Source organism: Bombina bombina, chromosome 5, assembly GCF_027579735.1.
Source record: "Bombina bombina isolate aBomBom1 chromosome 5, aBomBom1.pri, whole genome shotgun sequence".
NCBI lineage: Eukaryota > Metazoa > Chordata > Amphibia > Anura > Bombinatoridae > Bombina > Bombina bombina.
Genome location: NC_069503.1, coordinates 1,149,352,708 through 1,149,380,104, shown reverse-complemented (window position 1 = coordinate 1,149,380,104; position 27,397 = coordinate 1,149,352,708). Strand labels below are relative to the sequence as shown.

General features: G+C 39.9%; 1 protein-coding gene across 1 annotated transcript in view; it reads right to left on the bottom strand.

The window, feature by feature from the left end:
- LOC128661759 (microtubule-actin cross-linking factor 1, isoforms 6/7-like) overlaps nt 1-27,397 on the bottom strand; it is a 253,447-nt gene that overhangs the window by 154,768 nt on the left and 71,282 nt on the right. The window contains exons 8-12 of the mRNA XM_053715979.1: nt 23,593-23,763; nt 19,370-19,525; nt 13,310-13,516; nt 11,677-11,799; nt 2,111-2,280 (exon numbers count right to left, since the gene is read on the bottom strand). Coding sequence (XP_053571954.1) covers nt 2,111-2,280; nt 11,677-11,799; nt 13,310-13,516; nt 19,370-19,525; nt 23,593-23,763 — 827 coding nt within the window. The remainder of the gene's footprint in view (nt 1-2,110; nt 2,281-11,676; nt 11,800-13,309; nt 13,517-19,369; nt 19,526-23,592; nt 23,764-27,397) is intronic.

Below are 27,397 nucleotides of genomic sequence, written 5' to 3'. Positions count from 1 at the left end.
ATCTCTATAACACACAATATTATACATTAGCAAGAGCACTAGATAACAGCACTATTACCTGTCATGTAGTGCTACAGATACTACCTAGGTATCTCTATAACACACAATATTATACATTAGCAAGAGCACTAGATAACAGCACTATTACCTGTCATGTAGTGCTACAGATACTACCTAGGTATCTCTATAACACACGATATTATACATTAGCAAGAGCATTAGATAACAGCACTATTACCTGTCATGTAGTGCTGCAGATGCCTACCTAGGTATCTCTTAAACACACAATATTATACATTAGCAAGAGCACTAGATAACAGCACTATTACCTGTCATGTAGTGCTACAGATACTACCTAGGTATCTCTATAACACACAATATTATACATTAACAAGAGCACTAGATAACAGCACTATTACCTGTCATGTAGTGCTACAGATGCTACCTAGGTATCTCTATAACACACAATATTATACATTAGCAAGAGCACTAGATAACAGCACTATTACCTGTCATGTAGTGCTACAGATACTACCTAGGTATCTCTATAACACACAATATTATACATTAGCAAGAGCAGTAGATAACAGCACAATTACCTGTCATGTAGTGCTACAGATATTACCTAGGTATCTCTATAACACAATATTATACATTAGCAAGAGCACTAGATAACAGCACTATCACCTGTCATGTAGTGCTGCAGATGCTACCTAGGTATCTCTATAACACACAATATTATACATTAGCAAGATCACTAGATAACAGCACTATTACCTGTCATGTAGTGCTACAGATACTACCTAGGTATCTCTATAACACACAATATTATACATTAGCAAGAGCACTAGATAACAGCACTATTACCTGTCATGTAGTGCTACAGATACTACCTAGGTATCTCTATAACACAATATTATACATTAGCAAGAGCACTAGATAACAGCACTATTACCTGTCATGTAGTGCTACAGATACTACCTAGGTATCTCTTAAACACACAATATTATACATTAGCAATAGCACTAGATAACAGCACTATTACCTCTCATGTAGTGCTACAGATACTACCTAGGTATCTCTATAACACAATATTATACATTAACAAGAGCACTAGATAACAGCACTGTTACCTGTCATGTAGTGCTACAGATACTACCTAGGTATCTCTATAACACACAATATTATACATTAGCAAGAGCACTAGAGGGCAGCACTGTTTCCTGTCATGTAGTGCTACAGATACTACCTAGGTATCTCTTAAACACACAATATTATACATTAGCAATATCACTAGATAACAGCACTATTACCTCTCATGTAGTGCTACAGATACTACCTAGGTATCTCTATAACACAATATTATACATTAGCAAGAGCACTAGATAACAGCACTATTACCTCTCATGTAGTGCTACAGATACTACCTAGGTATCTCTATAACACACAATATTATACATTAGCAAGAGCACTAGAGGGCAGCACTGTTTCCTGTCATGTAGTGCTACAGATACTACCTAGGTATCTCTATAACACACAATATTATACATTAGCAAGAGCACTAGAGGGCAGCACTGTTTCCTGTCATGTAGTGCTACAGATACTACCTAGGTATCTCTTAAACACAGAATACCACGGGAACAAAGCAAATTTGAGAATAGAGGTAAATTTTAAACTTTTTAAAAATGGTTTGTTCTGTCTGAATCACAAAAGAAAATGTTTGGGTTTCATCTCCTTTAATGGTCAAACCACCCAGCTGATTTTACTCACTACCCAGCTAAAATGAGGGAATATTACATTTGTTTCAATGTTTGCTGCACAAATTGTGATTAAATCAATTGATGTAAAATGACGGAATTCATTTGTGCTTGGGGTTATATCGCAAATAAGCAAAGTCAAAACTCCACATTCTCTACTTGCAAGTAAATTTATTGTGATGTTTCGGCAGGCACGTTATATTGATATTGAAGATAATACAGCTGGGAATTAAATACTGTTATTCCTTCCCCCGGTGCCTTGCCAGTTCTGTACCTATATCTATTTCTCTGGGGTTCGGCTGGTACCTGCCTATAGTATCTACTGTTGATGTAATAGACCTAGCACCCATTACCTCTCAGTAGATCGGCTACAAATGTTCTCCCATTGTTCCTTTAACTGCCCCAAGGACTCATCCAACCGCTGACCATCTTCAGCCAAACGGACTTTCTCCCGTAGAGCTCTACCGCTCCTTACAGTAGCCTCGTAAACTGGTCGCTTTGACCTTAGGACCTTCTGAAACTCCTAAAGTATCCAAAAAGCACATGAAACTTGAGAGGGGAGAGAGAGATCAACTACATGACAAAATGCGTAAGTAGCAATAACATTCAAAAGAGCGAACGAATGAAACTAAAAACATTTTTATCAAGAGAAAATTCAGTGTCATGATTTTAATAAAATTGCCATAAAACATTTTGGGCTATGTGCATATCATAAAAGGGTCAACTGAGATAAAACAGTGTGTGCAAAAAAAAAGGTGTAAAAAAGCTAATAAGTATTTTAATAAAAATTCCAAAAATCTGCTAAATTACTTACAGTTTAGTGTTGCCAAGAATAGTCTGCCCCACCCCCCTTATCAGTATCCTACTCCAAACCTTGTGGTATCATGTAACAAAGTGTGCATGTGAGGATAATTACTTATACAAGTAAGGAGGGGGTTGAGGAGGGACAGCAGGTACTGCTATTGTTTGTTGGCAAGAGGCTTGGTTGTTTCCATGGCAATAATGTCACATGCTTTGTAAAAACTTCAGCATTATACTGTGCACTGCTTTAGTCAAGTGTCATGTGACTGTGCCCCCTACTGTGCATGTGCACAAGTGCATTCTGCTGAAGCTATGGCCTGGATAGCACCTTCCATATATGGAAATGTCCAGGGTGGAGCTTGCTGCAACCAAAACTATGCCTGAATTAAAAGGGTTAATGGGGTTAAAACAGAGACGGTTTTGCAGGTAAGCTTTGGCTGCATTATATATTTAGAAAATTATGCTAGTTTATTTTGTTCTATGTCTCTTTAAAATCTTTCGGCTAGATTACGAGTTTTTGTCGGTAATGGTGTGCGGTGCTAACAAGCCTTTTTTTCTCACCGCTCACTTAAGACAACGCTGGTATTACGAGTTTTCTGCAAGCCGGCGTTAACCTCAGAAAAGTGAGCGTTGAGAAAAATGAAGCTCCACATCTCACCTCAATACCAGCGTTGCTTTAGTCAGCAGAAGCTGGCGAAACGTGCTCGTGCACAATTTCCCCATAGGAAACAATGGGGCTGAGCTGGCTGAAAAAAAACCTAACACCTGCAAAAAAGCAGCATCCAGCTTCTAACGCAGCCCCATTGTTTCCTATGGGGAAAATAAATTTATGTCTACACCTAACACCCTAACATGAACCCCGAGTCTAAACACCCCTAATATTAAACTTATTAAAGGGACAGTCTACACCAGAATTTCTATTGCTTTAAAAGATAGATAATCCCTTTATTACCCATTCCCCAGTTTTGCATAACCAACACAGTTATAATAATATACTTTTAACCTCTGTGATTATCTTGTATCTAAGCCTCTGCAAACTGCCCCTTTATTTCAGTGCTTTTGACAGACTTGTAGTCTAGCCAATCAGTGCCTGCTCCCAGATAACTTCACGTGCACGAGCACAGTGTTATCTATATGAAATACGTGAAATAACACCCTCTAGTGGTGAAAAACTGTTAAAATGCATTCTGAAAAGAGGTGGCCTTCAAGGTCTTAGGCCTAGATTTAGAGTTCGGCGGTAGCCGTCAAAACCAGCGTTAGAGGCTCCTAACGCTGGTTTTGGGCGCCCGCTGGTATTTGGAGTCAGTGATTAAAGGGTCTAACGCTCACTTTACAGCCGCGACTTTTCCATACCGCAGATCCCCCTACGCCATTTGCGTAGCCTATCTTTTCAATGGGATCTTCCTAACGCCGGTATTTAGAGTCGTTTCTGCAGTGAGCGTTAGAGCTCTAACGACAAGATTCCAGCCGCCTGAAAATAGCAGGAGTTAAGAGCTTTCTGGCTAACGCCGGTTTATAAAGCTCTTAACTACTGTACCCTAAAGTACACTAACACCCATAAACTACCTATGTACCCCTAAACCGAGCTCCCCCCACATCGCCGCCACTCGATTAAAATTTTTAACCCCTAATCTGCCGACCGCCACCTACGTTATACTTATGTACCCCTAATCTGCTGCCCCTAACACCGCCGACCCCTGTATTATATCTATTAACCCCTAACTTGCCCCCCACAACGTCGCCGCAAGCTACTTAAAATAATTAACCCCTAATCTTCCGACCGCAAATCGCCGCCACCTACGTTATCCCTATGTACCCCTAATCTGCTACCCCTAACATCGCCGACCCCTATGTTATATTTATTAACCCCTAATCTGCCCCCCACAACGTCGCCGACACCTACCTACACTTATTAACCCCTAATCTGCCGACCGGAGCTCACCGCTATTCTAATAAATGGATTAAACCCTAAAGCTAAGTCTAACCCTAACACTAACACCCCCCTAAGTTAAATATAATTTTTATCTAACGAAATAAATTAACTCTTATTAAATAAATGATTCCTATTTAAAGCTAAATACTTACCTGTAAAATAAATCCTAATATAGCTACAATATAAATTATAATTATATTATAGCTATTTTAGGATTAATATTTATTTTACAGGCAACTTTGTAATTATTTTAACCAGGTACAATAGCTATTAAATAGTTAAGAACTATTTAATAGTTACCTAGTTAAAATAATAACAAATTTACCTGTAAAATAAATCATAACCTAAGATATAATTAAACCTAACACTACCCTATCAATAAAATAATTAAATAAACTACCTACAATTACCTACAATTAACCTAACACTACACTATCAATAAATTAATTAAACACAATTGCTACAAATAAATAAAATTAAATAAACTATCTAAAGTACAAAAAATAAAAAAGAACTAAGTTACAGAAAATAATAAAATATTTACAAACATAATAAAAATATTACAACAATTTTAAACTAATTACACCTACTCTAAGCCCCCTAATAAAATAACAAAGCCCCCCAAAATAAAAAATTCCCTACCCTATTCTAAAATACAAATATTACAAGCTCTTTTACCTTACCAGCCCTGAACAGGGCCCTTTGCGGGGCATGCCCCAAGAATTTCAGCTCTTTTGCCTGTAAAAAAAAACATACAATACCCCCCCCCAACATTACAACCCACCACCCACATACCCCTAATCTAACCCAAACCCCCCTTAAATAAACCTAACACTACCCCCCTGATGATCTTCCTACCTTGTCTTCACCATGCCAGGTTCACCGATCCGTCCTGGCTCCAAGATCTTCATCCAACCCAAGCGTGGGCTAGACATCCACTGAAGAAGTCCAGAAGAGGGTCCAAAGTCTTCCTCCTATCCGGCAAGAAGAGGACATCCGGACCGGCAAACATCTTCTCCAAGCGGCATCTTCTATCTTCTTCCATCCGATGACGACCGGCTCCATCTTGAAGACCTCCAGCGCGGATCCATCCTCTTCTTCCGACGACTAGACGACGAATGACGGTTCCTTTAAGGGACGTCATCCAAGATGGCGTCCCTCGAATTCCGATTGGCTGATAGGATTCTATCAGCCAATCGGAATTAAGGTAGGAATTTTCTGATTGGCTGATGGAATCAGCCAATCAGAATATAGTTCAATCCGATTGGCTGATCCAATCAGCCAATCAGATTGAGCTCGCATTCTATTGGCTGATCGGAACAGCCAATAGAATGCGAGCTCAATCTGATTGGCTGATTGGATCAGCCAATCGGATTGAACTATATTCTGATTGGCTGATTCCATCAGCCAATCAGAAAATTCCTACCTTAATTCCGATTGGCTGATAGAATCCTATCAGCCAATCGGAATTCGAGGGACGCCATCTTGGATGACGTCCCTTAAAGGAACCGTCATTCGTCGTCTAGTCGTCGGAAGAAGAGGATGGATCCGCGCTGGAGGTCTTCAAGATGGAGCCGGTCGTCATCGGATGGAAGAAGATAGAAGATGCCGCTTGGAGAAGATGTTTGCCGGTCCGGATGTCCTCTTCTTGCCGGATAGGAGGAAGACTTTGGACCCTCTTCTGGACTTCTTCAGTGGATGTCTAGCCCACGCTTGGGTTGGATGAAGATCTTGGAGCCAGGACGGATCGGTGAACCTGGCATGGTGAAGACAAGGTAGGAAGATCATCAGGGGGGTAGTGTTAGGTTTATTTAAGGGGGGTTTGGGTTAGATTAGGGGTATGTGGGTGGTGGGTTGTAATGTTGGGGGGGGGTATTGTATGTTTTTTTTTACAGGCAAAAGAGCTGAAATTCTTGGGGCATGCCCCGCAAAGGGCCCTGTTCAGGGCTGGTAAGGTAAAAGAGCTTGTAATATTTGTATTTTAGAATAGGGTAGGGAATTTTTTATTTTGGGGGGCTTTGTTATTTTATTAGGGGGCTTAGAGTAGGTGTAATTAGTTTAAAATTGTTGTAATATTTTTATTATGTTTGTAAATATTTTATTATTTTCTGTAACTTAGTTCTTTTTTATTTTTTGTACTTTAGATAGTTTATTTAATTTTATTTATTTGTAGCAATTGTGTTTAATTAATTTATTGATAGTGTAGTGTTAGGTTAATTGTAGGTAATTGTAGGTAGTTTATTTAATTATTTTATTGATAGGGTAGTGTTAGGTTTAATTATATCTTAGGTTATGATTTATTTTACAGGTAAATTTGTTATTATTTTAACTAGGTAACTATTAAATAGTTCTTAACTATTTAATAGCTATTGTACCTGGTTAAAATAATTACAAAGTTGCCTGTAAAATAAATATTAATCCTAAAATAGCTATAATATAATTATAATTTATATTGTAGCTATATTAGGATTTATTTTACAGGTAAGTATTTAGCTTTAAATAGGAATCATTTATTTAATAAGAGTTAATTTATTTTGTTAGATAAAAATTATATTTAACTTAGGGGGGTGTTAGTGTTAGGGTTAGACTTAGCTTTAGGGGTTAATCCATTTATTAGAATAGCGGTGAGCTCCGGTCGGCAGATTAGGGGTTAATAATTGAAGGTAGGTGTCGGCGATGTTAGGGAGGGCAGATTAGGGGTTAATACTATTTATGATAGGGTTAGTGAGGCGGATTAGGGGTTAATAACTTTATTATAGTAGCGGTGCGGTCCGCTCGGCAGATTAGGGGTTAATAAGTGTAGGCAGGTGTCGGCGACGATGTGGGGGGCAGATTAGGGGTTAATAAATATAACATAGGGGTCGGCGATGTTAGGGCAGCAGATTAGGGGTACATAGGGATAACGTAGGTGGCGGCGGTTTACGGAGCGGCAGATTAGGGGTTAAAAGTGTAATGCAGGGGTCAGCGATAGCGGGGGCGGCAGATTAGGAGTTAATAAGTGTAAGGTTAGGGGTGTTTAGACTCGGGGTACATGTTAGGGTGTTAGGTGCAGACTTAGGAGGTGTTTCCCCATAGGAAACAATGGGGCTGCGTTAGGAGCTGAACGCTGCTTTTTTGCAGGTGTTAGGTTTTTTTTCAGCTCAAACAGCCCCATTGTTTCCTATGGGAGAATCGTGCACGAGCACCTTTTTTGAGGCTGGCCGCGTCCGTAAGCAACTCTGGTATCGAGAGTTGCATTTGCGGTATAAATGCTCTACGCTCCTTTTTTGGAGCCTAACGCAGCATTTGTTTGAACTCTCGATACCAGAGTTAAATTTATGGTGCGGCCAGAAAAAAACCCGCGGAGCGTTAACAGCCCTTTTACCGCCGAACTCTAAATCTAGGCCTAAGAAATTAGCATATGAACCTCCTAGGTTAAGCTTACCACTAAGAATACCTAGAGAGCAAAGCAAAATTGGTGATAGAAGTAAATTGGAAAATTGTTTAAAATTACATGCGCTATCTGAATCATGAAAATTTATTTTGGGCTAGACTGTCCCTTTAACCCCTAATCTGCCGCCCCCGACATCGTCGCCACCAACATTATATTATTAACCTCTAATCTGCCACTCCGGACACCGCCGTCACCTAAATTATACTTATGAACTCCTAATCTGATGCCCCCAACATCGCCGAACCCTACATTTTATTTATTAACCCCTAATCTGCCCCCCAACGTCGCCGCAACTATATTAAATTTATTAACCCCTAAACCTAAGTCTAACCATAACCCTAACACCCCCTAACTTAAATATAATTTAAATACATCTAAATAAATTTACTATAATTAACTAAATTATTCCTATTTAAAACCAAATACTTACCTGTAAAATAAACCCTAAGCTAGCTACAATATAACTTATACTTACATTGTATCAAGCTTAGGATTTATATTTATTTTACAGGCAACTTTGTATTTATTATAACTAGATACAATAGTTATTAAATAGTTATTAACTATTTAATAGCTACCTAGTTAAAATAAGTACAAATTTACCTGTAAAAGAAATCCTAACCTAAATTACAATTACACCTAACACTACACTATCATTAAATTAATTACATAAACTAACTACAATTAACTACAATTAAATTAAATAAACTAAAGTAAAAAAAAAACACTAAATTGCAGAAAATAAAAAAATAATTACAATTTTTTTAAGCTAATTACACCTACTCTAATCCCCCTAATAAAATAAAAAAGCCCCCCAAAATAATAAAATTCCCTACCCTATACTAAATTACAAATAGCCCTTAAAAGGGCCTTTGGCGGGGCATTGCCCCAAAGTAATCAGCTCTTTTACCTGTAAAAAAAAAGACAATACCCCCCCCCAACATTAAAACCCACCACCCACACACCCAACCCTACTCTAAAACCCACCCAATCCCCCCTTAATAAAACCTAACACTACTACCTTGAAGATCACCCTACTTTGAGCCGTCTTCACCCAGTCGGGCACAAGTGGACCTCCAGAGGGGTAGAAGTCTTCATCTGAACCGGCCAGAAGAGGACATTCAGACCGGCAGAAGTCTTCATCCAGGCAGCATCTTCTATCTTCTTCCATCCGGAGCGGAGCGGGTCCATCTTGAAGACATCCGATGCGGAGTATCCTCTTCCATCCGACAGTGACTGAAGAATGAAGGTTCCTTTAAGTGACGTCATCCAAGATGGCGTCCCTTCAATTCTGATTGGCTGATAGAATCCTATCAGCCAATCGGAATTAAGGTAGGAAAAATCCTATTGGCTGATCCAATCAGCCAATAGGATTGAAGTTCAATCCTATTGGCTGATTAGAACAGCCAATAGGATTAAAGTTCAATCCTATTGGCTGATTGGTGATTTTTCCTACCTTAATTCTGATTGGCTGATAGGATTCTATCAGCCAATCGGAACTGAAGGGACGCCATCTTGCATGACGTCACTTAAAGGAACCTTGATTCTTCAGTCGCCGTCGGATGGAAGAGGATGCTCTGCATCGGATGTCTTCAAGATGTACCCGCTCTGCTCCAGATGGAAGAAGATAGAAGATGCCGCCTGGATGAAGACTTCTGCCGGTTTGGATGTCCTCTTCTGGCCGGATCGGATGAAGACTTCTGCGCCTCTGGAGGTCCACTTGTGCCCGGCTGGGTGAAGACAGCTCAAGGTAGGTTGATCTTCAAGGGGGTAGTGTTAGGTTTATTAAGAGGGATTGGGTGGGTTTTAGAGTAGGGTTGGGTGTGTGGGTGGTGGGTTTTAATGTTGGGGGGGTTATTTTCTTTTTTTTTTTTTTACAGGTAAAAGAGCTGATTAGTTTGGGACAATGCCCCACAAAAGGCCCTTTTAAGGGCTATTTGTAATTTAGTATAGGGTAGGGAATTTTATTATTTTGGTTTTTTTTTATTTTATTAGGGGGATTAGAGTAGGTGTAATTAGCTTAAAAAAATTGTAATTATTTTTTTATTTTCTGTAATTTAGTGGGGGGGTTTTTTGTACTTTAGTTTATTTTATTTAATTGCAGTTAATTGTAGTTAGTTTATGTAATTAATTTAATGATAGTGTAGTGTTAGGTGTAATTGTAATTTAGGTTAGGATTTATTTTACAGGTAAATTTGTACTTATTAACTATTTAATAACTACCTAGTTAAAATAACTATTTAATAACTATTATACCTAGTTAAAATAAATACAAAGTTGTCTGTAAAATAAATATAAATCGTAAGCTAGATACAATGTAACTATTAGTTATATTGTAGCTAGCTTATGGTTTATTTTATAGGTAAGTATTTAGTTTTAAATAGGATTAATTTATTTAATTGTGGTAATTTTATTTTGTTTTAATTAAATTATATTTAAGTTAGGGGGGTTAGACTTAGGGTTAGACTTAGGTTTAGGGGTTAATAAATTTAATATAGTAGCGGCGACGTTGGGGGCGGCAGATTAGGGGTTAATAAATGTAGATAGGTGTCGGCGATGTTAGGGACAGCAGATTAGGGGTTAATAAAATTTAACTAGTGTTTGCGAGGCGGGAGTGCGGCGGTATAGGGGTTAATATATTTATTACAGTGGTGGCGATGTCCGGTCGGCAGATTAGGGGTTAAATAATTTATTAAAGTGTTTGCGATGTGGGGGGGCTAGGTTTAGCGGTAATAGGTAGTTTATGGGTGTTAGTGTACTTTTATCACTTTAGTTAGGAGTTTTATGTTACGGTGTTAGCCCATAAAACTCTTAACTACTGACTTTTAAATGCAGTAGGAGTCTGGACAGGAGAGGGTCTACCGCTCACTTTTTCAAGCAATCGTAATACTGGCGTTAGGAAAATCCCATTACAAAGATAGGATATGCAATTGACGTAAGGGGATTTGCGGTATGCAAAATTCGTGGAAAAAATGTGAGCGGTACACCTGTACCTGCCAGACTCGTAATACCAGCGGGCGTTAAAAAGCAGCATTGGGACCTTAATCTAGGCGTTTAAAATCTCAGTTTTTAGTTCATTAGACATTATTTTATTAATTATATTATTTCTCATAGCACATTTAATGCAAGCTCTCTGCTAATCAGATTGAGTGACATTTTATTCTGCCATTTATCTTTCTGTTTTATTTTTGTATGAGGAGTTACTCTGTAATGTTTTATGTCTGAATAGTCCTGTGTTATAACTTAATGTCAGTATATACAACCTTGTGTAGGTCCATATCCTCTTTAATGCATGTCTTACCAGAGTATTGTAACTTGTGTAGGTTCATATCCTCTGTGATATATATATCGGAATTCTAGTGTATCATAGCATGTGTAGGTCCATATACTCTATGATGTCTAAGTCTAAATTCAATTGCCTTGCACCTGTTGTATGCCCATATCTTCTGTGATGCATAAATCTGAATTTAAGTCTATTGTACCTTGCGTAGGCCCATATACATTGTGATGTATGTGTCTGAATTCAAGAGCATTGTACCCTGTGTAGGTTCATATACTCTATGATATATGTCTAAATTCCAGTGCCTTATACCACGTGTAGGTCCATATATATGATGTGTATGTCTCAATTCAGTTGCATTGTACCTTGTGTAGGTTCATATACTCTACAATATATGTCTAAATTCCAGTGCCTTATACCACGTGTAGGTCCATATATATGATGTGTATGTCTCAATTCAGTTGCATTGTACCTTGTGTGAACCCAGCTGCTCTTTGATGAGCTCCTGGCTCATGGATGTGTCTATGAGATGCGAGTCCAAACTTTTATCCACCTCTTGAAACCACTCCAAGAGCATACGACGAGACTCACTGAACTGCAAGGAGAGGGGACCCCAGTTAGTTTAATCAACCACACCAGTAAAATGCATGAAGAACAAAACATTCCGAACATCTGCAGTGTGGGCTAAAGTGATGTGCATAGTGCAAGAGAGAAACACTGGACATACACAGACAGACAGACAGAACTATATAGTGATGGAAAGATGGGGGGACAGACTGAGCTGCAATCATATGGACAGACAGAACTATATAGTGATGGAAAGATGGGGGACAGACTGAGCTGCAATCATATGGACAGACAGAACTATATAGTGAGGGAAAGATGGGGGACAAACTGAGCTGTAATCATATGGACAGACAGAACTATATAGTGATGGAAATATGGGGGGGAACAAACTGAGCTGCAATCATATGGACAGACAGAACTATATAGTGATGGAAAGATGGGGGACAGACTGAGCTGCAATCATATGGACAGACAGAACTATATAGTGATGGAAAGATGGGGGACAGACTGAGCTGCAATCATATGGACAGACAGAACTATATAGTGATGGAAAGATGGGGGGACAAACTGAGCTGCAATCATATGGACAGACAGAACTATATAGTGATGGAAAGATGGGGGGGACAAACAGAGCTGCAATCATATGGACAGACAGAACTATATAGTGATGGAAAGATGGGGGGGACAAACTGAGCTGCAATCATATGGACAGACAGAACTATATAGTGATGGAAAGATGGGGGGGACAAACAGAGCTGCAATCATATGGACAGACAGAACTATATAGTGAGGGAAAGATGGGGGGACAGACTGAGCTGCAATCATATGGACAGACAGAACTATATAGTGATGGGAAGATGGGGGGAAACAAACTGAGCTGCAATCATATGGACAGACAGAACTATATAGTGATGGAAATATGGGGGGGACAGACTGAGAAGCAATCATATGGACAGACAGAACTATATAGTGATGGAAATATGGGGGGGACAGACTGAGCTGCAATCATATGGACAGACAGAACTATATAGTGATGGAAATATGGGGGGGACAGACTGAGAAGCAATCATATGGACAGACAGAACTATATAGTGATGGAAATATGGGGGGACAGACTGAGCTTCAATCATATGGACAGACAGAACTATATAGTGATGGAAATATGGGGGGGACAGACTGAGAAGCAATCATATGGACAGACAGAACTATATAGTGATGGAAATATGGGGGGGACAGACTGAGAAGCAATCATATGGACAGACAGAAATATATAGTGATGGAAATATGGGGGGGACAGACTGAGAAGCAATCATATGGACAGACAGAACTATATAGTGATGGAAAGATGGGTGGACAGACTGAGCTGCAATCATATGGACAGACAGAACTATATAGTGATGGAAATATGGGGGGGACAAACTGAGCTGCAATCATATGGACAGACAGATCAGAAGAATGAAGTGCTGGGAAGGGAAATGTATCAGTGTGTGTGTAAAGAGACAGATACTTTCATTAAACCCACAAAGTCCTGCACATACTTGCTTGGCTTGTCTCCGGGCTTCCTCCAGGCTCCGCCCCCTCTCGCCAGATCTTTTTTGCAGTTTTCCCAGCCTTTCACGGGCACTTTGCACCAAACTCTGAGACATGTCCCCTTCCTGTTTACAACTCACATCCTTTAGCTGGGAACATACTGACTCTAGGCTTGAAAGCTTCCCCTTCTGTTGCTCAATCTCCTGCACCAGACCCTAAGAGAGTGAGGACACCAAAGCAATGTTATTGTGTGACATAAACAGATTGAGAGAGGAGTCATTGTGACTGGTTAAGACACACAGATCTCGTTCTGTGACACAGGTGTGGTGGAACCATCTCCCATGTCTAATGTTCTTGAGCATAGCATAGACCCCCACACATACATAAGGACGACACCCCACACCATTTATAGGTTGTTTGTAGGTTGTGGGTGTAGGGAAGATAAAGATAGGTGACAGTCATTTATTGATATTATGGGTGAGTGGCATCACTGTGGTTTATATGAAGGGCCTCGAGTTTGTTGCAGTTAAGCAATGTAAGTGGAATGTGATATTAATAATTATGAACCATGGGCTAGACACAGAATACCTACCCACTCTGGCCCATTCCTGTTCTATTCTACGGCTCCTGTGTCCTTGTGTGAGGGGCACCATCTTTTTCCTTTACTACTACAATGACACTGTTCTGTGTGACATTGTCACTTTTTTCTGTCAAAGCCTTTCCTTCATTCATGCTGCTGAGACCTGAGCTCAGTGTTTCTTGCAGTAAAATTATCTTTCATGTCTTCCTGAGTAGCCGAGAGAAAGTAGGCTAACAATGGTTGTGTGTTACTGACATAACTAGTTAATTCAATGTGTGTTACTGACAAAACTAGTTAATTCACTGTGTGTTACTGACATAACTAGTTAATTCACTGTGTGTTACTGACATAACTTGTTAATTCACTGTGTGTTACTGACATAACTAGTTAATTCACTGTGTGTTACTGACATAACTAGTTAAATCACTGTGTGTTACTGAAATAACTAGTTAATTCACTGTGTGTTACTGACATAACTTGTTAATTCACTGTGTGTTACTGACATAACTAGTTAATTCACTGTGTGTTACTGACATAACTTGTTAATTCACTGTGTGTTACTGACATAACTTGTCAATTCACTGTGTGTTACTGACATAACTTGTTAATTCACTGTGTGTTACTGACATAACTTGTTAATTCACTGTGTGTTACTGACATAACTTGTTAATTCACTGTGCGTTACTGACATAATTTGTTAATTCACTGTGTGTTACTGACATAACTTGTTAATTCACTGTGTGTTACTGACATAACTTGTTAATTCACTGTGCGTTACTGACATAATTTGTTAATTCACTGTGACCTAGATTTGGAGTTCGGCGGTAGCCGTCAAAACCAGCGTTAGAGGCTCCTAACGCTGGTTTTGGCCGCCCGCTGGTATTTGGAGTCAGTGATTAAAGGGTCTAACGCTCACTTTTCAGCCGCGACTTTTCCATACCGCAGATTTCCCTACGCCATTTGCGTATCCTATCTTTTCAATGGGATCTTTCTAACGCCGGTATTTAGAGTAGTTTCTGAAGTGAGCGTTAGAGCTCTAACGACAAAATTCCAGCCGCCTGAAAATAGCAGGAGTAAAGAGCTTTCTGGCTAACGCCGGTTCATAAAGCTCTTAACTACTGTACCCTAAAGTACACTAACACCCATAAACTACCTATGTACCCCTAAACCGAGCTCCCCCCACATCGCCGCCACTCGATTAAAATTTTTAACCCCTAATCTGCCGACCGCCATCTACGTTATACTTATGTACCCCTAATCTGCTGCCCCTAACCCCGCCGACCCCTGTATTACATTTATTAACCCCTAACCTGCCCCCCACAACGTCGCCGCCAGCTACTTAAAATAATTAACCCCTAATCTTCCGACCGCAAAGCGCCGCCACCTACGTTATCCCTATGTACCCCTAATCTGCTACCCCTAACACCGCCGACCCCTATATTATATTTATTAACCCCTAATCTGCCCCCCTCAACGTCGCCGACACCTGCCTACACTTATTAACCCCTAATCTGCCGAGCGGACCTGAGCGCTACTATAATAAAGTTATTAACCCCTAACCCGCCTCACTAACCCTATCATAAATAGTATTAACCCCTAATCTGCCCTCCCTAACATCGCCGACACCTACCTTCAATTATTAACCCCTAATCTGACGACCGGAGCTCACCGCTATTCTAATAAATTGATTAACCCCTAAAGCTAAGTCTAACCCTAATACTAACACCCCCCTAACTTAAATATAATTTACATCTAACGAAATTAATTAACTCTTATTAAATAAATGATTCCTATTTAAAGCTAAATACTTACCTGTAAAATAAATCCTAATATAGCTACAATATAAATTATAATTATATTATAGCTATTTTAGGATTAATATTTATTTTACAGGCAACTTTGTAATTATTTTAACCAGGTACAATAGCTATTAAATAGTTAAGAACTATTTAATAGTTACCTAGTTAAAATAATAACAAATTTACCAGTAGAATAAATCCTAACCTAAGATATAATTAAACCTAACACTACCCTATCAATAAATTAATTAAATAAACTACCTACAATTACCTACAATTAACCTAACACTACACTATCAATAAATTAATTAAACACAATTCCTACAAATAAATACAATTAAATAAACTAGCTAAAGTACAAAAAATAAAAAATAACTAAGTTACAAAAAATAATAAAATATTTACAAACATAAGAAAAATATTACAACAATTTTAAACTAATTACACCTACTCTAAGCCCCCTAATAAAATAACAAAGCCCCCCAAAATAAAAAATTCCCTACCCTATTCTAAATTAAAAAAGTTACAAGCTCTTTTACCTTACCAGCCCTGAACAGGGCCCTTTGCGGGGCATGCCCCAAGGATTTCAGCTCTTTTGAATGTAAAAAAAAACATACCATACCCCCCCCCAACATTACAACCCACCACCCACATACCCCTAATCTAACCCAAACCCCCCTTAAATAAACCTAACACTAAGCCCCTGAAGATCTTCCTACCTTGTCTTCACCATACCAGGTTCACCGATCCGTCCTGGCTCCAACATCTTCATCCAACCCAAGCGGGGGTTGGCGATCCATCATCCGGTGCTGAAGAGGTCCAGAAGAGGCTCCAAAGTCTTCCTCCTATCCGGCAAGAAGAGGACATCCGGACCGGCAAACATCTTCTCCAAGCGGCATCTTCAATCTTCTTCCATCCGGTGCGGAGCGGGTCCATCTTGAAGCAGGCGACGCGGATCCATCCTCTTCTTCCGTTGTCTCCCGACGAATGACGGTTCCTTTAAGGGACGTCATCCAAGATGGCGTCCCTCGAATTCCGATTGGCTGATAGGATTCTATCAGCCAATCGGAATTAAGGTAGGAATTTTCTGATTGGCTGATGGAATCAGCCAATCAGAATCAAGTTCAATCCGATTGGCTGATCCAATCAGCCAATCAGATTGAGCTCGCATTCTATTGGCTGATCGGATCAGCCAATAGAATGCGAGCTCAATCTGATTGGCTGATTGGATCAGCCAATCGGATTGAACTTGATTCTGATTGGCTGATTCCATCAGCCAATCAGAAAATTCCTACCTTAATTCCGATTGGCTGATAGAATCCTATCAGCCAATCGGAATTCGAGGGACGCCATCTTGGATGACGTCCCTTAAAGGAACCGTCATTCGTCGGGAGACAACGGAAGAAGAGGATGGATCCGCGTCGCCTGCTTCAAGATGGACCCGCTCCGCACCGGATGGAAGAAGATTGAAGATGCCACTTGGAGAAGATGTTTGCCGGTCCGGATGTCCTCTTCTTGCCGGATAGGAGGAAGACTTTGGAGCCTCTTCTGGACCTCTTCAGCACCGGATGATGGATCGCCAACCCCCGCTTGGGTTGGATGAAGATGTTGGAGCCAGGACGGATCGGTGAACCTGGTATGGTGAAGACAAGGTAGGAAGATCTTCAGGGGCTTAGTGTTAGGTTTATTTAAGGGGGGTTTGGGTTAGATTAGGGGTATGTGGGTGGTGGGTTGTAATGTTGGGGGGGGGTATGGTATGTTTTTTTTTACAGGCAAAAGAGCTGAAATTCTTGGGGCATGCCCCGCAAAGGGCCCTGTTCAGGGCTGGTAAGGTAAAAGAGCTTGTAACTTTTTTAATTTAGAATAGGGTAGGGAATTTTTTATTTTGGGGGGCTTTGTTATTTTATTAGGGGGCTTAGAGTAGGTGTAATTAGTTTAAAATTGTTGTAATATTTTTCTTATGTTTGTAAATATTTTATTATTTTTTGTAACTTAGTTCTTTTTTATTTTTTGTACTTTAGCTAGTTTATTTAATTGTATTTATTTGTAGGAATTGTGTTTAATTAATTTATTGATAGTGTAGTGTTAGGTTAATTGTAGGTAATTGTAGGTAGTTTATTTAATTAATTTATTGATAGGGTAGTGTTAGGTTTAATTATATCTTAGGTTAGGATTTATTTTACAGGTAAATTTGGTATTATTTTAACTAGGTAACTATTAAATAGTTCTTAACTATTTAATAGCTATTGTACCTGGTTAAAATAATTACAAAGTTGCCTGTAAAATAAATATTAATCCTAAAATAGCTATAATATAATTATAATTTATATTGTAGCTATATTAGGATTTATTTTACAGGTAAGTATTTAGCTTTAAATAGGAATCATTTATTTAATAAGAGTTAATTAATTTCGTTAGATGTAAATTATATTTAACTTAGGGGGGTGTTAGTATTAGGGTTAGACTTAGCTTTAGGGGTTAATACATTTATTATAGTAGCGGTGAGGTCCGCTCGGCAGATTAGGGGTTAATAATTGAAGGTAGGTGTTGGCGATGTTAGGGAGGGCAGATTAGGGGTTAATACTATTTATGATAGGGTTAGTGAGGCGGGTTAGGGGTTAATAACTTTATTATAGTAGCGCTCAGGTCCGCTCGGCAGATTAGGAGTTAATAAGTGTAGGCAGGTGTCGGCGACGTTGAGGGGGGCAGATTAGGGGTTAATAAATATAATATAGGGGTCGGCGATGTTAGGGCAGCAGATTAGGGGTACATAGGGATAACGTAGGTTGCGGCGGTTTACGGAGCGGCAGATTAGGGGTTAAAAAAAATATGCAGGTGTCAGCGATAGCGGGGGCGGCAGATTAGGGGTTAATAAGTGTAAGGTTAGGGGTGTTTAGACTTGGGGTACATGTTAGAGTGTTAGGTGCAGACGTAGGAAGTGTTTCCCCATAGGAAACAATGGGGCTGCGTTAGGAGCTGAACGCTGCTTTTTTGCAGGTGTTAGGTTTTTTTTCAGCTCAAACAGCCCCATTGTTTCCTATGGGAGAATCGTGCACGAGCACGTTTTTGAGGCCGGCCGCATCCGTAAGCAACTCTGGTATCGAGAGTTGCATTTGCGGTAAAAATGATCTACGCTCCTTTTTTGGAGCCTAACGCAGCATTTGATTAAACTCTCGATACCAGAGTTAAATTTATGGTGCGGCCAGAAAAAAGCCCGCGGAGCGTTAACAGCCCTTTTACCACCAAACTCCAAATCTAGGCCTGTGTGTTACTGACATAACTTGTTAATTCACTGTGTGTTACTGACATAACTTGTTAATTCACTGTGTGTTACTGACATAACTTGTTAATTCACTGTGTGTTACTGACATAACTTGTTAATTCACTGTGTGTTACTGACATAACTTGTTAATTCACTGTGCGTTACTGACATAACTTGTTTGGTTAAATTGCAGCTAAATGTATTTCTTGCTAAAAATGGGACTGTCAATGTGCTCTGTTACAATCAGAGGTGCTTGATTACTGCTAGAAGGGGTCCTACCAGTGGTCTGTGTGCTACAAACAGAAAGGGATCAAAAGCTAGCTTTGTGTTCTAAAGTAACAGTTACAGATGCTTGTGTTCCATGTGTGCGTTTAGTTTTACTATCAGATTGTGCTATTTAATAAATGCCTTGTGCTGATTTACAAACCTTGTGCTCTTGGATCTGATTGGTCACAGTTTCCAAGATGACACTGGGAGGTCCAGCTGTAGTGAAGCGTTCTTCTGCCTGCCCCATCCACAGTGATAACTCCTGCATAGTGGTATGAAACTCTGTGACCACAGCCAGGCCATCCGACAACCTTGCCTACAACAGAACATGCCAAAGTTATTTGCAACCAAAGGAACATGGAACATATCACAACAGTAATAAAATGATATAAAAACATGAAATGCCAGTTATGAAAAGTATCTCAAAGTTACCACTACTGAACCATGAAATAAGTGACAAGATGAAGTGCCAACCATATGGTACGGTATTAATACAACAAAAGGACACGCCAACCATACGTCACAGTATTAATACAACAAAAGGAAACACCAACTATACGTCACAGTATTAATACAACAAGAGAAAGTGCCAACCATATGTCACAGTATTAATACAACAAGAGAAAGTGCCAACCATATGTCACAGTATTAATACAACAAGAGAAAGTGCCAACCATACGTCACAGTATTAATACAACAAAAGGACACGCCAACCATACGTCACAGTATTAATACAACAAAAGGACATGCCAACCATATGTCACAGTATTAATACAACAAAAGGACATGCCAACCATACGTCACAGTATTAATACAACAAAAGGACACGCCAACCATACGTCACAGTATTAATACAACAGGAGAACGTGCCAACCAGACGTCACAGTATTAATACAACAAAAGGGCACGCCAACCATACGTCACAGTATTAATACAACAAAAGGACACGCCAACCATACGTCACAGTATTAATACAACAAAAGGACACGCCAACCATACGTCACAGTATTAATACAACAAAAGGACACGCCAACTATACGTCACAGTATTAATACAACAAGAGAATGTGCCAACCAGATGTTACAGTATTAATACAACAGGAGAAGGTGCCAACCAGATGTTACAGTATTAATACAACAGGAGAAGGTGCCAACCAGATGTTACAGTATTAATACAACAAGAGAAGGTGCCAACCATACGTCACAGTATTAATACAACAAGAGAAGGTGCCAACCATGCGTCACAGTATTAATACAACAAGAGAACGTGTCAACCAGACATCACAGTATTAATACAACAGGAGAACGTGCCAACCAGACATCACAGTATTAATACAACAAGAGAAGGTGCCAACCCTACATCACAGTATTAATACAACAAGAGGAGGTGCCAACCAGATGTTACAGTATTAATACAACAGGAGAAGGTGCCAACCAGATGTTACAGTATTAATACAACAAGAGAAGGTGCCAACCAGATGTTACAGTATTAATACAACAAGAGAACGTGCCAACCAGATGTTACAGTATTAATACAACAGGAGAAGGTGCCAACCAGATGTTACAGTATTAATACAACAAGAGAAGGTGCCAACCAGATGTTACAGTATTAATACAACAGGAGAAGGTGCCAACCAGATGTTACAGTATTAATACAACAAGAGAAGGTGCCAACCAGATGTTACAGTATTAATACAACAGGAGAAGGTGCCAACCAGATGTTACAGTATTAATACAACAGGAGAAGGTGCCAACCAGATGTTACAGTATTAATACAACAAGAGAACGTGCCAACCAGATGTTACAGTATTAATACAACAAGAGAAGGTGCCAACCAGATGTTACAGTATTAATACAACAGGAGAAGGTGCCAACCAGATGTTACAGTATTAATACAACAGGAGAAGGTGCCAACCAGATGTTACAGTATTAATACAACAGGAGAAGGTGCCAACCAGATGTTACAGTATTAATACAACAGGAGAAGGTGCCAACCAGATGTTACAGTATTAATACAACAGGAGAAGGTGCCAACCAGATGTTACAGTATTAATACAACAGGAGAAGGTGCCAACCAGATGTTACAGTATTAATACAACAGGAGAAGGTGCCAACCAGATGTTACAGTATTAATACAACAGGAGAAGGTGCCAACCAGATGTTACAGTATTAATACAACAAGAGAAGGTGCCAACCAGATGTTACAGTATTAATACAACAGGAGAAGGTGCCAACCAGATGTTACAGTATTAATACAACAGGAGAAGGTGCCAACCAGATGTTACAGTATTAATACAACAAGAGAAGGTGCCAACCAGATGTTACAGTATTAATACAACAAGAGAACGCACAAACTATACATTACAGTATTAATACAACAGGAGAAGGTGCCAACCAGATGTTACAGTATTAATACAACAAGAGAAGGTGCCAACCAGACGTCACAGTATTAATACAACAGGAGAACCTGCCAACCAGACATCACAGTATTAATACAACAGGAGAACGTGCCAACCAGACGTCACAGTGTTAATACAACAGGAGAACGTGTCAACCAGACATCACAGTATTAATACAACAGGAGAACGTGCCAACCAGACGTCACAGTATTAATACAACAGGAGAACGTGTCAACCAGACGTCACAGTATTAATACAACAGGAGAACGTGCCAACCAGACATCACAGTATTAATACAACAGGAGAACGTGCCAACCAGACGTCACAGTATTAATACAACAGGAGAACGTGCCAACCAGACGTCACAGTATTAATACAACAGGAGAACGTGTCAACCAGACATCACAGTATTAATACAACAGGAGAACGTGTCAACCAGACATCACAGTATTAATACAACAGGAGAACGTGTCAACCAGACATCACAGTATTAATACAACAGGAGAACGTGTCAACCATACGCCACAGTATTAATACAACAAAAGTACACACCAACCATACATCACAGTATTAATACAACAAAAGGACACGCCAACCATACATCACAGTATTAATACAACAAAAGGACACGCCAACCATACGTCACAGTAATAATATAACAAGAGGTTGAACCCTGTGGGAGTTTGTGATATTGGTGAGACTGAAATGGTGAGCATTTTTCAGTGAACCTGGTTGTCTTTTGAACACCAGGCCCTCAGTTACCAGCCTACTGGCCCTGTGATGGAGCTATCCAAGATGTTAACTTATTAAGTTAAGTTTATGATTTAGAACTACCACAGAATATATTTAGAAGATTCCAATGAGCAAGAACTAACATTTTAGGAGCTATTGCTTCAGGTTTTGAGTTGGCGAGCCATACCTGTAAACAGGCTCAAGACATTGGGCTGCCTGTTTCCAAGAATGAAACCACACCCTAAACTCTCAATCCAGTCATAGGCCTCTAGTTATCAAGGTGTGGCGGACCTGATTCGACACTGCGGATCAGGTCCGCCAGACCTCGCTGAATACGGCGAGCAATATGCTCGCCGTATTCAGCTTTGCACCAGCAGCTCACAAGAGCTGCTGGTGCAACGCCGGCCCCTGCAGACTCGCGGCCAATGGGCCGCCAGCAGGGGGTGTCAATCAACCCGATCGTACTTGATCAGGTTGATTTCCGGCGATGTGTGTCCGCCTGCTCAGAGCAGACGGACAGGTTATGGAGCAGCGGTCTTTGTGACCGCTGCTTCATAACTGCTGTTTCTGGCGAGCCTGCAGGCTCGCCAGAAACACGGGGCATCTAGCTCCATTCGGAGGTTGATAAATATGCCCCATAGTCAGCACACAAGAGCATGTTGGTAACCAGCTGATAGACCCATTTGAGTCATTTTTCTTAAAAAAACTATATGTTTGAATATGCTCACTGGCTACTGTAGCTCTCACCGGGTCCCACTATAGAATCAACACTGGTGGTAAAAACAAACATGTTTTTAGATAGAGCGATGACTTTATTAAACTCTCTAATTTACTTGTATTATCGATATCTCTTTGTTCTTTGATATCTTTTGTTAAAAAGCAGGGATGTATGCTTAGGAGCCAGTCCATTTCTAGAGCACTCTATGGCAGCAGTTTTGTAAGAATGTTTTACATCTGCAAGAGCACTAGAGGGCAGCACTATTTCCTGCTATAAAGTGCTCCTGAAGCTACCTATAACACAGAATATCATGGAAACAAAGGAAATGTGATAATAGAAGTAAAAAGGAAACAAATGGTCTGTTCTAAACCACAAAAGAATATGTTTGGGTTTCATATCCCTGTAACTTTGTGTATGCACGGTGCCAATTGTGTGCTGTGTTTGTGATGTGTCCCACAGGTTGGCTACTCTACTCACAGAAGTAATCGTGCCCAAGCTGTCCACCCTCTAGTGCAGACCACTATACATAACTTACCCTTTTCTCCTGCACCTTGGTATAAACACTCTCCCACTTCTGCTCCAGTATGCAGAGCTGATGTTCTGCGCTGGAACCTCGAGGGAAGGGGCATGAGGCCAGCAGTCGCTGTAGGCGGTCTCTTACACTGTTGTACGAATGCTGCTTGCACTCTATTTCTTTACACAAATCCTGATAAAGACATTTGAGATTCAGAGCATCACACACGGACTACAGACTTTATCATAAAGTTACTTCACCCAGTGGCAATTTCATTTGGCTTCTGATTTTTCCATACTACATGAGATACAGAGGGAGATTAGGGTAAAGAGATTGTATGAGAAAGAGAAGGTGAGTGTAAATGTGGCAAAACCAAAAGGGACAGTAAAAAAATATGGAGTAAAGCATTACAAGAAGATATGGATAAGGAGATTCAAGTTCAATCCGATTGGCTGATCCAATCAGCCAATCAGATTGACCTCGCATTCTATTGGCTGTTCCGATCAGCCAATAGAATGCGAGCTCAATCTGATTGGATCAGCCAATCGGATTGAACTTGAATGTGATTGGCTGATTGAATCAGCCAATCAGATTTTTCCTACCTTAATTCCGATTGGCTGATAGAATCCTATCAGCCAATCGGAATTCAAGGGACGCCATCTTGGATGACGTCACTTAAAGGTACCGTCATTTAGTCGTCGGATCAAGAAAGAAGAGTATGCTCCGCGTCAGATGTCTTCAGGATGCTGCCGCTCCGCTCCGGATGGATGAAGATAGAAGATGCCGCCTGGATGAAGACTTCTGATGGATGGAAGACCTCTTCTTGCCCCGCTTGGATGAAGACTTCTGCCGGTCTGGATGTCCTCTTCTGCCCCATCGGATGAAGACTTTGGCCCGGCTGGGTGAACACGACTCAAGGAAGGGAGATCTTCAGGGGGGTAGTGTTAGGTTTATTTAAGGCGGGTTTGGGTTAGAGTAGGGGTATGTGGGTGGTGGGTTGTAATGTGGGGGGGGTATTGTGTTTTTTTTTTACAGGCAAAAGAGCTGTTTTCTTTGGGGCATGCCCCGCAAAAGGCCCTTTTAAGGGCTGGTAAGGTAATAGAGCTGTTAACTTTTGTAATTTAGTATAGGGTAGGGCATTTTTTTAATTTGGGGGCTTTGTTATTTTATTAGGGGGCTTAGATTAGGTGTAATTAGTTTAAACTTCTTGTAATATTTTTTTATTTTTTGTAATTTAGTGTTTGTTTTTTTTGTACTTTAGTTTAGTTTATTTAATTGTATTTAATTGTAGGTACTTGTAGTTAATTTATTTAATTTATTTAATGATAGTGTAGTGTTAGGTTTAATTGTAATTTTGGTTAGGATTTATTTTACAGGTAATTTTGTAATTATTTTAGCTAGGTAGCTATTAAACAGTAAATAACTATTTAATAGCTATTTTACCTAGTTAAAATAAATACAAAGTTGCCTGTAAAATAAATATAAATCCTAAAATAGCTACAATGTAACTATTAGTTATATTGTAGCTATATTAGGTTTTTTTTTACAGGTAAGTATTTCATTTTAAATAGGATTCATTTATTTAATTAATTTAATGATAGTGTAGTGTTAGGTGTAATTGTAACTTAGGTTAGGATTTATTTTACAGGTAAATTTGTATTTATTTTAGCTAGGTAGTTATTAAATAGTTATTAATTATTTAATAACTATTGTACCTAGTTAAAATAAATACAAAGTTGCCTGTAAAATAAAGATAAATCCTAAAATAGCTACAATGTAACTATTAGTTATATTGTAGCTATATTAGGGTTTATTTTACAGGTAAGTATTTAGTTTTAAATAGGATTAATTTATTTAATTATAGTAATTTTATTTCGTTTTATTTAAATTATATTTAAGTTAGGGGGTGTTAGGGTTAGACTTAGGTTTAGGGGTTAATAACTTTATTATAGTAGCGGCGACGTTGGGGGCGGGAGATTAGGGGTTAATAATTGTAGGTAGGTGGCGGCGATGTTAGGGAGGGCAGATTAGGGGTTAATAAAATTTATTATAGTGTTTGCGAGGCGGGAGTGCTGCGGTTTAGGGGTTAATACATTTATTATAGTGGCGGTGATGTCCGGTCAGCAGATTAGGGGTTAATACTTGTAGTTAGGTTGCGGCGACGTTGGGGGTGGCAGATTAGGGGTTAATAACTATAATGTAGGGGTCGGCGATGTTAGGGACAGCAGATTAGGGGTTAATAGCTATAATGTAGGTGGCGGTGATGTCCGGTCGGCAGATTAGGGGTTAATACTTGTAGTTAGATTGTGTCGACGTTGGGGGGGGGGAGATTAGGGGTTAATAATTGTAGGTAGGTGGCGGCGATGTTAGGGAGGGCAGATTAGGGGTTAATAAAATTTATTATAGTGTTTGCGAGGCGGGAGTGCTGCGGTTTAGGGGTTAATACATTTATTATAGTGGCGGTGATGTCCGGTCAGCAGATTAGGGGTTAATACTTGTAGTTAGGTTGCGGCGACGTTGGGGGTGGCAGATTAGGGGTTAATAACTATAATGTAGGGGTCGGCGATGTTAGGGACAGCAGATTAGGGGTTAATAGCTATAATGTAGGTGGCGGTGATGTCCAGTCGGCAGATTAGGGGTTAATACTTGTAGTTAGATTGTGTCGACGTTGGGGGGGGGCAGATTAGGGGTTAATAACTATAATGTAGGGGTCGGCGATGTTAGGGACAGCAGATTAGGGGTTAATAGCTATAATGTAGGTGGCGGCGATGTCCGGTCGGCAGATTAGGGGTTAATACTTGTAGTTAGGTTGCGGCGATGTTGGGGGGGGCAGATTAGGGGTTAATAACTATAATGTAGGGGTCGGCGATGTTAGGGACAGCAGATTAGGGGTTAATAGCTATAATGTAGGTGGCGGCGATGTCCGGTCGGCAGATTAGGGGTTAATACTTGTAGTTAGATTGCGGCGACGTTGGGGGGGGCAGATTAGGGGTTAATAACTATAATGTAGGGGTCGGCGATGTTAGGGACAGCAGATTAGGGGTTAATAGCTATAATGTAGGTGGCGGCGATGTCCGGTCGGCAGATTAGGGGTTAATACTTGTAGTTAGATTGCGGCGACGTTGGGGGGGCAGATTAGGGGTTAATAACTATAATGTAGGGGTCGGCGATGTTAGGGACAGCAGATTGGGGTTAATAGCTATAATGTAGGTGGCGGCGGTGTCCGGTCGGCAGATTAGGGGTTAAATAATTTTATTATAGGGTTTGCGATGTGGGGGGGCCTCGGTTTAGTGGTTCATAGGTAGTTTATGGGTGTTAGTGTACTTTGTAGCACTCAGTAGTTAAGAGTTTTATATTCCGGTGTTAGCCCATAAAGCTCTTAACTACTGACTTTATTCGGTAGATTCGGATGGCCGTGTATTACACTAGTACTATTTACACCTAATATACAGTACAAAATACTAGTCTAATACACAGCATATCCCACCTAAAATATACCAAATTTCTGAACCGAATAGAACCGAATAGAACCAAATTCAGCAGAATTTATTCGAATCTGAATAAATCCAAAACTAATTCATTCAAATTTTGCCGAATTCGAATCGATCCGAACCGAAATTCGAAAAGTCTGAATCTATCCGAACCGAAATTCGAAAAGTCTGAATCGATCCGAACCGAAAACGAACCAAATTTTTTAGCCATGCACATATCTAGCAAGAAGTAAAGAGGGATTAAGTAACAAATGGGAGCGTCACTGATGAGACGTAGAGTAAAGAGGAGCAAGAAGAGAAGATGGGGTTAAGTAACAAACGGGAGCGTCACTGAT